The sequence below is a fragment of the Dendrobates tinctorius genome, unplaced genomic scaffold, assembly GCF_039654945.1.
Source record: "Dendrobates tinctorius isolate UK_male_01 unplaced genomic scaffold, ASM3965494v1 ptg000029l, whole genome shotgun sequence".
Taxonomy (NCBI): Eukaryota; Metazoa; Chordata; class Amphibia; order Anura; family Dendrobatidae; genus Dendrobates; species Dendrobates tinctorius.
In genome coordinates, this window is record NW_027361697.1 from 20,472,276 (window position 1) to 20,485,590 (window position 13,315).

Below are 13,315 nucleotides of genomic sequence, written 5' to 3' on the forward strand. Positions count from 1 at the left end.
CATGTTGGCCTCCGCTCACGCCTCTTCTGTGAGGGAGGGGGAGGCTCAGCTCCGGCCATTGCTCTATCGATTAGATCTAGCCTCTACGTCTGACCTGACCTTCGGGAGAAGGGTCCTTCAGGCTGTGGTCCCTCCTTAAGCTGCCAGTCTCTGTAATTCTCTCTGTGGTGCTGTTATGGGTGAGAGAGAATAACTTAGTTACTAACCGATAATGGTGTTTCTTGGAACCCATGACAGCACCCGCTTATTCCCTCCCTTCACGTGTGTGGTGAGCACGCTTTACTATTTGTAGAGTGTTTTCGTTTAGGTACGGTGCTTCTTGATCAATAAGCAATATAATGTTATGTATATATTTCTGTTGTTTAACTAACCTGGAGACCCTCTGATGCTCTGTAACCAACTTGGGAAGGACGAGAGGTGCCGCCCTTTTTATCTGTAGGTTCCTGTTCCTGAAGCATAGATTCCTTCTCTCCATGGTGCTGTCATGGGTTCCGAGAAACACCGTTATCGGTAAGTAACTACGGTAAGTTATTCTGCTACATAGAGGTGATCTGAGCATCGCCTCTATGTAGCATAGCCAATCAAGTTGTGGCAGCTTCTAGCCCCCATGGAGGCTATTGAAGCATGCCAAAAGTAAAAAAAAGTTGCAAAGATGCTAAATAAAATACAGAAGCTCAAATCACCCCCCTTTTGATTAACCTGATCGCTAAACGGCGTAGCGGGAAAAAAAATTAAAAACACGAGAATTACATTTTTTTTTGGTCGCATCAACATTGCGTTAAAATGCAAAAGCGGCGATCAAAAGATTGTGTCTGCACCAAAATTGTATAATTAAAAATCAGCTCAGCATGCAAAAAGTAAGCCCTCGCCCAACCCGAGATCACAAAAAATGGAGAGGCTATGAGTATCAGAATATGGAGCAGTTTTTAATAAAGTTTTGAATTATTTTTTCACCACTTAAGTAAAAAAAAGAACCTAGACATGTTTGGTATCTATGAACTTGTAATGACCTGGAGAATCATAATGGCAGGCCAGTTTTAGCATTTAGTGAACATGGTTAAGAAAAACACAAAGTGTGGGATTGCACTTTTTTCGCAATTTCACGGCACTTAGAATTTTTTCCCCTTTTTTTCGAGTACATGATATGGTAAAACAAATGGCGTTGTTCAAAAGTACAACTTGTCCTGCAAAAAAAAGCCCTCACATGGCCATATAGACTGAAAAATAAAAAATGTATGGCTCTGGGAAGAAGGGGAGCGAAAAATGAAACCGCAAAACCGAAAATGGGCTCTGGCGCAAAGGGGTTAATATAATTTCTGCACAAGCCCAAGTGAAAATTAAAGGGCAAAATACTCATGTCTACATGTGTTTGTCAACAAGGTGCAATATTACTTTATTTCATATTTATTTTTTATTCTGACTTGTAGTAAAAATATGTAATGAACTAGACAAATTATTAAATGGCACTGAAGGGAATAAAACAGTTTTTAGTGGATTCATTTGAGGAGAAGTCACCTGTTCACAGTGGTAATCCAGTTTTTGCATTAACATCAAGGAATGTAGATTGTGAGCACCAATGGGGACAGTGATGTGTAATGATGAGGTAAAGTGCTGTGGAATTAATGGCGCTACATGAGTGAGTAAAATAAATGGACACAGTTTACCTCCTCTCCGTCCCTGTACACTGACCATTACTCATTTCCATTCTAAAAGTTTCCGTGTCTCCGGTACGTGTGGTGACAGTTATCACACGATGTATCGGAGACACGTACTCATGTAGACTCATTCAAATGAATGGGTCTGTGCACATGTCAGTGTGTTCCCATGGACCGTGTCCGTGGGCAAAACACACTGACATGTCTGTTTTTTGCCATCAGCACGGACGACAAAACATCCCGCACACGGAGAACACACATTGATGTCCTCCATGTGACACGCATTGGCGCCGGGGAAGAAGCGCTACAGTAAGCGCTGTTCCCCGGCAGCTTGTGCTGAAGCCGGCTGTCATTCTCCCCTGCTCTGTCGTACACAATCCGTTTTATTACTCAGCGGATATTAATCATACAGGACCAGTTACAGTTTCCGATGTTACAGGACTGCAATGTATCTGACGCCGCACTATCGCTCCACAGGACTCCTGATTTTTTTTCTCGCATCCATCTAATTTCAGAGTCAGATCCCATCACGTTGCGATTTTTTTTTCCTAGATTGTCTATCAGCAGCACTGCTTTAATGAATAACATGGGTCAGGATGCTAATAAGAAAAATCGGATAACACTGGTCTGATTTATACGGTGGTGCGAGCGAACCGTCAGGCTTCATGCAGACGTCCGTCTTCATATTTTTGGTTGCTGAATGGTTGGCACCAAAACATGTCCGTTTTTGATCTGAGTCATGGATCAAACTCGCCAAGTCTATGGGACCGTGAAAACATTGGACAGCACTCGGATGCCATCAGTGTGCAGTTTTGATTGTTTGCTTGGTAAACCTGAAGCAATCTTCATCATTTTTGGGGTGTTTGCATGCGAGAAAAGAAAAAACGATGAAATTCTAATGGTAAAAACAGACACTGACCAAACTCTGATGAAAAGCTGATCCAGAACACCCATAAAAATAAGTCAGGTTTTTTTTTCCGCATGCAAGAAATGTCACCATCTGAATGAGGCCTTAATATGTCTTCCCTTCATGGCAGCCATTCACCTAAACGCTGCAGTGTGCGGGGAACCCCAGCGAGGTGTGCACAGGGCTCTATAGTGCGGCTCGGGCACCATTGAGTCAAAATCCAGTCTATCATCCCACAGAGGCTCAGCTGGGTCAATAAGCGCCCCACGGCCGCCCCCTAGTGTTCATCCAATCCCCTTCAGGCACAGAAGCTTCCTGGATCCACAGCTGCAGAAAGTTACTTATTTTCTGCTTATTTTGTTGCTCTTATAATTGAGGCTTTCAGGGTAATTGACAGATTAGTTGCCACCTTCACCTGTGGATGGTGAACCTGCTGTAGGGTGCGGACACATCACCAGCACTGCCATCCACACTGGGCTGCAGAGCTTGCACTCTCTCCATTGACAAATAATTGGTCTGTCCACCAGCCATAATTGTGTGACCCCTTCTCAGGCCAGAGGCTCCTCACAATTGCAGCACAGGCTTCGTCACCTTGATCCTTCTAGGAGATCATCCGCTCTTCACAGATCTGACCTAAGAAGCTCGCGGTCCACCATGTCTTCTCCAACCGCTAGTCAGGATAGCGAGGCTAATGCCCACCTGACCGCGCTGTACAAGCAGCTGGAGGAGCAGGAGGGCACGATACGAGAGCAAGCCGAGCGTCTTATCAAGAAGGATGAGCAGCACCAGGCTTCTCTAAAGGACTTGGCTGATGCCAAAGACAGGTCAGTAGTGTAATGCCCTGCGCCGATCGGCAGAAGCTTCTCTTCTCTACTAACATGGGGGGGGTCACAACTGATGCCTTTTGATAAGGCTACTTTCACACATCAGGTTTTCGGCGTCAGGCGCGATCCGGCGTCGTGCCGGAACGCCGGATCCGGCAAATGTTTTGTAAAACCTGATGTGCCGGATCCGTTTTTCTGCCGGATCCGTCTTGTTCTTCACAGAAAAAACCGGATCCGTCTCATCCGGTTCATCCGTTTTTCGACGGATTACGCCGGATCCGGTTTTTAAAATTGACCCTTGTGGCCTTCCGAACGGGATTGGCTACTGGAAAACTATATATAGCGTGTTCCTACAGCCCTTCTTTGACAGGTTGTAGAGGAGAAAGTGCAGGTTGGAGAGAAGAGCAAGTTACTGGCGAAGATGGATGTTGTGATTGGAAATATTTTGAAGAATTTGGCGGATTTTATAGCGGAGGCGAATCGTTTGAGGGTGATTGTTCTGGAGAAGGAGAGAGCGAGACAGCAGCGCATCAGGCATCGTAGACGACGTTTGTGGATCCACCCCATCACAGCCAAGAGAATGACGCGTGGGGTCTATTCTACACTCTGCATGGACCTTCGACGAAACCCGGATAAATTTTTTGGATATGTTCGGATGAAAATGGAGAATTTTGATTACTTGGTGGAGCGCATTGCACACCTCATAAGAAAAGCAGACCCCTATTGCCGCTTCTCTGTTTCACCCGCAGAGCGTCTGATGGTGACTTTAAGGTAAGCCACATTTATTGGATATGCTCGCATCAGAGCACACTTTCACTGCAATCTTGTTGGTGGTAGTTTGTATCTCCAAGTGTTATAGCTGAGTTTTGGTATGTAATGCTGTGATTTAAAACTAATTTATTGTTTTTTAATTCCCCACAGATTTCTTGCAACTGGAGAATCCCTTTCGTCACTGCATTTCCAGTACAGACTCGGGATTTCCACCATATCTGGAATAGTGAAGTACACATGCCGTGCACTGTGGGACTCCTTAGCTGAAGAGTTTTTACCAGAGCCCACAACAGAGAGGTGGATTGAAATTGCTGACAAGTTTCAACAGATATGTCAGTTTCCCAACTGCTTGGGCGCTGTGGACGGGAAACATATCCGCATTGTAAAGCCAGCCGGATCGGGATCGGAATATTTCAATTACAAGAAATATTTTTCAATTGTCCTCATGGCCATCGCTGACGCGGAATACAAATTTATTGCTGTTGATATTGGGGCCTATGGCCGCTCCAATGACTCTCAAGTTTTCAAACTGTCTGCCATGGGGCGTAAACTGTATGGAAACACCTTCCAGTTCCCACCACCTAGACCGCTGCCGCAAACATCTGGTCCACCTATGCCATTTGTCTGTGTAGGGGATGAAGCCTTCCAGCTGTCAGAACACCTTTTGAAACCGTACTCTAGCAGAGGATTGACAAGACCAAAACGCATTTTTAATTACCGCCTCACAAGAGCAAGAAGAATGGTTGAATGTACCTTTGGTATTCTGACAGCCAAATGGCGGGTCCTATTGACTGCGATCAACCTCAAGACAGAAACTGTTGACGAGGTGATCAAAGCTTGCGTGGTACTCCACAATTTTGTTATCTGCAAGGAACCCATTTCCATTGAGGACACCTCTGAAGAAACCACCTTGCAAGATTACCAGGACATTACCACTAGAAGTTCTGTGTCGGTTTCAGTAATGAGGGACAATTTTGCACTATACTATGTCACCTCAAGGCAGAGTACACTGGCAGGATGACAGAGTGTGAAAGATTTGTGCCCTTAACCAAACTTGTGTACCTTCTGTACCAACAGTATATACCTTTGCCAACCAAAGTTGGCTATCTTGTCATGGTCTCTATTTTTAGCTTTAGGCCACAGGTGTGTACCTGGTTGTGTTTTATGCAAAGTATTTCACCTTTTAACAAAAGTTGTGTACATTGTTAGGAAATCACCAACAATAAACACAACTTTTTAGGTGAAATACTTTGCTTCAAACACAACCAGGAACACAAGTGTGGCAAAAAGCTAAAATGTACCCACAGTTATATACCTGGTTTTGAATACCTTTTTACCTTTTAAATACCCTGTATTTAACCTTTTTTTTAAACATATTTCGCCGCAGAAAGAAATGACAGACAACCATTGTAAACAATAATTTAACTTTTATTTAAAATATTTTTTTTTTTTGTAAACTGTTTTTAAAGTTAAAAAAACTTTTTTAATAAAGGTTTGAAAAAAAACTGGGCATTTTTATTACAAAACACACATTACAAATCTGTGTAGTGTGGGGTGGAAATACTGCTGGAGGGGCTGCAGGACACTTCGACACTGGGAGTGTGGAGAGAGGACTGGGATCGTGGTGGGGAAGGAACAGTTAGAGGTGATGGTGTGGAAAAAGCTACAGAATGGGTGGACATGTGGGAGGCAGAAGAGGTGGTGGGCGGTGGAGTGGAGGGTTGGGCAGGGACTGTAGGAGCAGATGATGTTGATGGAAAGTTGTATGGGGAAGGAGTTTGGTACGGGGAAGGAGTTTGGTACGGGGAAGGAGTTTGGTACGGGGCAGGTTGCTGGAAGTGGGGAGATGTCTGGTACTGGGGAGGTTGCTGGTACTGGGGAGGTTGCTGGTACTGGGGAGGTTGCTGGTATGTAATAGGAGGGGGAGGATGGAAAGTGGCTGGAGGGGGTGTAGATGTAATAGGAGGGGGAGGATGGAAAGTGGCTGGAGGGGGTGCAGATGTAATAGGAGGGGGAGGATGGAAAGTGGCTGGAGGGGGTGCAGGTGGAGGAACTACAGTGGTGGGACGTGGAGGTTGGGAGGTAACCTGCTGTAGAGCACCGTGGCACGAATGCATTACATGCATCTGCTGGGTAGGAGATAGTGTTGCCATGCGCTCCACAACAGACCTGAAAAAGGTGTGGTTTGGCGAAGATCTTGCTTCTGAATGCATGGTTTGCAGAAGTGTCTTCACCTCCAGAATGCTGGAGTTGATCTGCTGAAAGCCTGCGGAGATTTGCTCTGACAAGACTTTTAGACAGTTCTGGAAAGATGCATTCAGATGCAAGAACTCTGGCGCATAAGTCTTTTCCTGACCCCTCTGCCGCTGCCGCCCAGTACCCGCAGGTGTACTAGAGGTGGCAGGGACAGAAGGGTGGGGTAAAGGGAAAGCGATCTCCTCACCAGCAGCTTCATGTAATGTAGGCGGCCACGATGCTCCTGTGCTGGTGGATGGGACAGATGGGTCGAATGTGTGGGAAGGCTGGGAAGGTGCAGATGTACCGGGGCGGTCGAAGTGTCCCTCGGTGACGGTCTCCTCAGGGATCGCCTCAGAAGGGTCCAATCGTGCAGGCTCCTGAGTGCTGCTCACCGTGCTGTGGAATAAAGAGAAAAAAAAACAATTAAAATAGTGACATGGTATGGCCCTGGCTGAAAAAAAAAAAGTTACATCTAAACATTTTTTTGTCACATGTGGTGTGTAATATTTACCTTCTGGTGAGCATTGTCTCCCGGAGGAACGACAGGGCTCGTGCGTACTTGTACTTGCTCCTGCGTCCTCCAGATCCACTCGGGGCCCGCATCTCTTTATTGAACTCCTTCTTGAAACGATCCCTCACAGACCGCCACCGCTTCACAATTCTCTCCCCTGAAACGAGAGAGGACAAAGTGGTTAGTATACAACAGAGGTCCCCAATGTCAGTCCTCGAGGGCTGAATCAGTGCAGGTTTTCAGGATTTCCTTACTATTGCACAGGGATTGGAATCATTACCTAATGTGCAATACTAAGGAGATCCTGAAAACCTGCACTGGTTTGGCCCTCGAGGAATGACATCGGGGACCTCTGGTATACAACATCAGTGTTTCCCAAACTCCAGTCCTCATGGTCCCCAGGGGTCATGTTTTCAGGATTTCCAAAGTAAATAGAAATCCTGAACACATGATCCGTGGGGACCACGAGGACTGGAGTTCGGGAAACACTGGTTTAAATCAAGCAACCGGTACTGTATATACTTACGCTCTTTAATCTGGGCCCGAGCTTCGAGGTCCTCCCAGCGGTCCACAAGGAGCGAACAGATTTCCTCCCAGAGTCGTCGGGTAACGATAAGGTCAGCGTGGCGGCGGTCAGCCATATTCCAGAGCGGCTCCCTTTCTCTGACGAGATCGATGAGGCGGTCCACATCAATCCCTCCATCCTCCCCGTCAGAGTCGGGAGCACGCTGTGAAGGCTGTTCAAGAAAAAGACAAAAATAACATAATTAGCCTCCACAAAAGAAATGAAATAAAAAGTGCAAAAAAACAAAGCAAAAATATTTATACTTACACGCTGGTGACCGCCGCGTTGCTGTCGCAGACGACCCCGGGAGGCACTGCGAGGACCTCTTGGCCGAGCGCCAGATTGGGAAGACTAGAGAAGAAAACAAAAAATGTTATGTCTTTGGATGTAGGCATTTGTTTGCTGTGTGTGGTCTGCAGAACATTGTTTTCTATGTGTAGTGTGATGTTGTGTTTCTGCGTTTGATGCAAAAAACTTACCAATTGTGAGCCCACTCCAAGTGTCTGTCCACCCCTTCCTTCTTCTTCTGGGAGCTCCTCTTCAGCTTGTGATTCCTGTTTTGAAATAAAAGGCAATGAATAGACATATATTCCAGAGATGATGGATTTTGGAAATAAAAACTTACCGTCAAACGCTGACGATGCGAGGGAGGGCTCCCAGAAGAAGATGTGCTGTCTTCCTCATGGCCTGACTCCATGGCTGTGGGTGGTGTTCCTGCTGCTGCCATTGCTGCTGCTGCTGCATCTATTGGGCGGCTGTTGAATAAAGAGAAACAAAGGGCCAATGAATATCTTGATATTCCATAGCCCTAGTTTGGAGGAATGGGGGATTTGATAATTACCGTCTCTCATCTGCTGCTGGACTCCCCTCCCGTTGTTCAGCATGCTGCTCCATTTGGGGTGGTGCTGATGGTGCTGCTGCTGCAGATGTCTGCTGCCTTCTCCTGCTCCTGGTTCTTGGCTTGGGTGGCATGTTTGGTGTGGCTGAGGGTCACACTGTCTTGCTTTTATATATGTCTTGTGGGCAGAGCTACTGAGCATGCTCGGACCAAAAAAACCGGATCCGGCTGTCGCCGGATCAGGCGCATTGCGGTGCTCATAGGCTTTCATTGTATGAAAAAGCCGGACACGCCGGATCCGGCGTGTCCGGCTTTTTCGCCGGAGACAAAAAACGTTACAGTAGCCGTTTTTTTCCAGACGCCGGATCGCGTCACATTGCCGGATCCGGCGAAAATCGGATGAAACGCATGACCATCCGGCTCGATACGGCTCTAATGCAAGTCAATGGGGGGGAAACCGGATCCGGCATTGCATTTCGCCGGATCCGGTTTTTGTCAAAAGCGCCGGATCGCGCCTGACGGCGAAAACCTGATGTGTGAAAGAGGCCTAACCGTGTAATCAGCTGAGGCACAATAAATCTGGTTTTGATGCAACTTCTATATGGAAATCTAGGATTAAAATTAGATGTGACAAGTTCCACTTGTCCTCTGTATAGCGGATGGGTGCAGGAGTCGCCCGCTATCTACGTGCACTACTGTAGTTCCAAGACCGGCCAAGATTGGTGCATGCTGTGAGTTATTTATTTTTTTTATCTCCCACAAGGCCAATATACACTAGCATTGGTTATGGATCGGAGATACGTTTGTGTGAACTTACTTAGTTTTCCTAGGATCACTCCCATGTCACATTGTTGGGGCAAAATGAACTGAATAGTACTGATACTCCACAACTACAAACTCGTATATCAATATGTCATGTAAAGACAACAGCATATTAGAAGGATAACAGTTTTTTGTTTTGTTTTTTTTTTGTCAAATAACACACACATTTTTTTTTTTTTTGTCATTTTAATGTCCATGTGCACATAGAGCTGATACTCGGCATATTTTTCCTTCCAGAATTTTTGAACAAAAAAATTGAAATGCATTGTTTTCACATTTCCTTATTGATTTACAGTTAACACCTGTTTTTGCACTACTTTTTTGCTGTGTAAAATGAATCAGCTGCCTTTGACGGCATTAATATGAGAACATACATTTGGAGTACAGATGCTGGCAGTGGAGGGGTCATCTGAGCACCTGTCTCAATAAATGGTTATTCAGATGTCAGTATTTTCTATGTACGAGAAAATCGCACCAATTATTTGATCGGTTTGGTCCTAGCCTCATTGTGGTTTTTTTTTTTTGTTTTTTTTTTTCATGCTCACCAAATGCTACAGCGGACCTGCCATTATGATTCACTAGGTCATTACGAGTTTGTATATGCCAAACATGTATTAGTTTGTTTAAATGGTGAGAAAAATCCATAGTTTGTATACTGGAGGGGATTCGTTATTTTCTGATACCCGTAGCGTCTCTATTTTTCGTGATCTTGGGTTGGGTGAGGGCAATCAGTTGGCGACCCCTCCACTTGCTGGCAATCAGTTGGCGACCTGCGGTCATATAACACAGGCGGGATTAGGGTCGCGCTTCTGGCGCTATGACAGCAGCATTTAGTGGGTTTTCAGCCGTGGTTGGATCAGGATTCCACCCGTGGCTGTTAGGGGGCACATGACAGCTGCTCAAAACAGCTGACGTGCCAGAAAAGATGTGGGCTCAGTGAAAGAGCCCCATCAAAGGGAGAGACATGACATGTGCAGTGCATGTCACAAATGGGTTAATGGACCACCCGGTTCAAGGGGGGGGAAAAAATCATACATGTGAACAGCCCCATTAACTATCAAAAGTACGAGTGTTATTGGTGAAAAAACATGGATCATGTCTGAATGAGACCTTATTCTGATGATAAACTCCTGCAGGAGACTGTTCTGCTTATCAGGACACTCCACAGAAGGAGACAGGTGCTGACTGATCACTGCCATCATCTGTACTACAAATTAGCATGTTCTGATATAGAAGCATCTGAATGAAGTTAATGAGACTGGGGAAAAGCCATTTATATGTAATTTTGTTTCCAGGAGTTAAAACAAACCCCCTAATAAGTCTAAAGCCTGAATGCATAGACTCGTAACCGTGGCTGTGCAGGGAACTACAGCAAGCCAATCCACTTCCATGGAACGGTGTTGCGCTACCAGCAATAGATTAATAATGGAAATTTCTAATTAAAATTCAACACTAAGGATTTATTTTCTCTAATTTTCACATCCATTCACTTATACAGCTTGTTCCCATTTTTACAGAGCCTTTGCTGAACTCCAGGTGAAGTTGGCGCAATCTGAAGAAGAAATAGAAAAGTTGATGGCCTCCATAAAGAATAAGGACCGGGAGCTGGAGTGCCGTCGACAACACAGCCGACTTCTGGCTGGAATGTGTCGCAGCCAACCTATGTTGGCTTCTTTAGTTTCTCTTATGGAGGAAGCTGAAGTAATTCCTTGTCTTCCCAATGTGGGACATGGTAACAGCCTTCCAAGTGTTCATCACCACGCTCAAAGTGATGAAGACTCGGATGTAGACAGAACACTTTTTGGGACCACAGTATAAGGAGAAATGTGTTCCTTGTATACAAGTTCCTATTTGAGGATAAGTGTGTGGTTTGCTTTACACTTAGTAATTTTTTTGTCACAATTTTGACTTTTAGTTAGAACTCGGGCAATATTTTATGAATCTGTTCTTATACTGTGTGAAATCAGAGCTTTTGAGATTATGTACACTGCTATCATCATTCCATTTCCCATGTTACACATCCACGGAAGGTGCCCATACATCTTGGTGGGACCCACCGACTAACAATGAGTAATTGGGCCTCTCGACTATCCCCTAACAGACATTGGGAGAATAAGGGTCAGGCATGTTAAACTTCAATCTTTGTTCTTGGTGAAGATGAGCTTCTGCCACAGGTGTCTGGCAGGGGCTTACTCCCCTCTGAAAACACATGGATGTATATCACGGAACTGGACGGAATAGTTGTTGGCCGAACAGGATTGAAGATGGCTTGACACATTGATATTTGGGCCATGTTCACACGGCAGTATTTTGGTCAGTATTTGTGATGAGCTAACGTGCTGGGATAAGGTGTTATCCGAGCATGCTTGGGTGTTATCAGAGTGTGTTTGACGTGCTCTAATATTATGTTCTAGTCCTGGCAGCTGCATGTCTCTCTAGACTTTTCCACAGCTGCAACACATGCAGGGAATGTCTAGCAGCAGCGGGGACTAAAAAATATTCTTCGGTAATACGTTGCCAAGCACTTTTGCTCTTCACTAATCAGTACATATAAGCCAAAACTAGGAGTGGGTGAAAAATGCAAAAAGCATTTTTTTTCCTCTGTTCCACTCATGATTTTGACTTGCATTCAATTATTGTGTCAGTAATTGTATGAAAGTGTAATCTAACATTCCATCACCCCCAAAATTAATTTTTAATGGCCTATACAGTATTGTAGGGTACTTTGTTATAGGGGCAATCATACTAGCCCTGTATTGGTTCTTGGTTTAGTGCTTGAGAATTTAACTTGCATTCATATGCAAATGAGAATGTTTTCCCACACCCTTGGTGTGACCAAGAGTTTGGTGCCCAGTTACACCTCCTTATTTGCATATTGGGACCCTTTCTCCGCTTCTGACTGGAAGTGGACGAGTGCGTTATCCTCCCTGTCTCCTTTTCTTCTAACGCCGTACTCTACAATTCTGGGTGTATTTGTGTAGCAAGCGGCGTCAGAAGATGGGAGACGGGGAGATAAAATAAGCAGTCAGACAGCGCTAGCTCTGGGAAGAGCATGCTGTCAATCAGAAGCAGGGGAAGGACCCCAATATACAAAGAGAGGCGTAACTGTTGGTCACATCAAGGGTGCACCAAAGACGAGCAGCTTATTCTGCACTTCCATTACAAACACTTTAGAAGTCGGTGTGTGTAGTTAGGAGTAATGCGCATCAAACAAGTATTTGGCTAGCAGCTATTCCAGAGGTGTGGACATCATAAAGTGGCTTTTGACATTTCTCATTCTCTATGTGGTTTTTTTTTTTTTTTTCTTCCTTGCTCCTCACTTGAATGCTTTTTATGCTGCCCCTTTTTTAGCTCCCATTCATATTTGTCTACCATATTACCGATCAACAGGCGACAAGGGAGAACCAGAGACCTCCACTCATACAAGCTACAGAACACTAAGGGAACTATAAAGTGTCAATGATCTCAGGAAACCTCAGACCAGTGAAATCCTACATTCTATTATAACTGTTACTTCAAAGAGTTGTCCTTATTGTTTTTAGGTATTAAAATTTTCTAAGGCATGTTCACTTGTGTTTTTTTTTCTTTATGCAATTTAAATCATGTTTTAGTCATCTCAACACGTGTGGTTTTAATTTTTTTTTCCCCTCCTGACAATTTGAGAAATGCAGTGCTTTATAAATCCTGTGGGATGTCAATTCTCAGCATTTTTGCAGAGTTTTTTCACCCATAGACAGGGGGAATGCTGAAGGAAAACTGACTGTAGATAAAGCACATATGTAATCTGCACCCAAAAAAAGTTGCAAAAAATCGTATCAAAGGGAACCTGTCACATCGTTTTTCCACAATAAGCTGCGGCCACTGCCTTTCGGGCCGTATCTGCAGCATTCTATAATGCTGTAGATAAGCCCCCGATCTCACCTGAAAGATAAGAAAAACAATTTTAATTTATACTCACCCGGAAGCAGTCTGGTCCGATAGTTGTCTCAAGTCTGGCGCCTCCCATCTTGCAATGTCATCTTCCTTGCTTCATGTCGTGGCTCCTGCGCAGGTGTACTGATCTGCCCTGTTGAGAGCAGAGCCAAGTACTGCAGTGCGCAGGCGCTGGGCCTCTCTGACCTTTCCCAGCGCCTGGGCACTGCAGTACTTGGCTATGCCCTCAATAGGGCAGAGAATAATGTGGT

The 13,315-nt window shown here is 45.0% G+C and overlaps 1 protein-coding gene across 1 annotated transcript; it reads left to right on the top strand.

Annotated features, from left to right (window-relative positions):
* Nucleotides 1-2,944: 2,944 nt before the first annotated feature.
* Nucleotides 2,945-12,694, top strand: LOC141085847 (vimentin-type intermediate filament-associated coiled-coil protein-like). The gene is made up of 2 exons (XM_073571431.1): nucleotides 2,945-3,386; nucleotides 10,649-12,694. The coding sequence occupies exons 1-2, from the start codon at nucleotides 3,217-3,219 to the stop codon at nucleotides 10,947-10,949; spliced, it is 471 nt and encodes a 156-aa protein (XP_073427532.1). The 5' UTR covers nucleotides 2,945-3,216; the 3' UTR covers nucleotides 10,950-12,694.
* The last annotated feature ends 621 nt before the right edge of the window (nucleotides 12,695-13,315 follow it).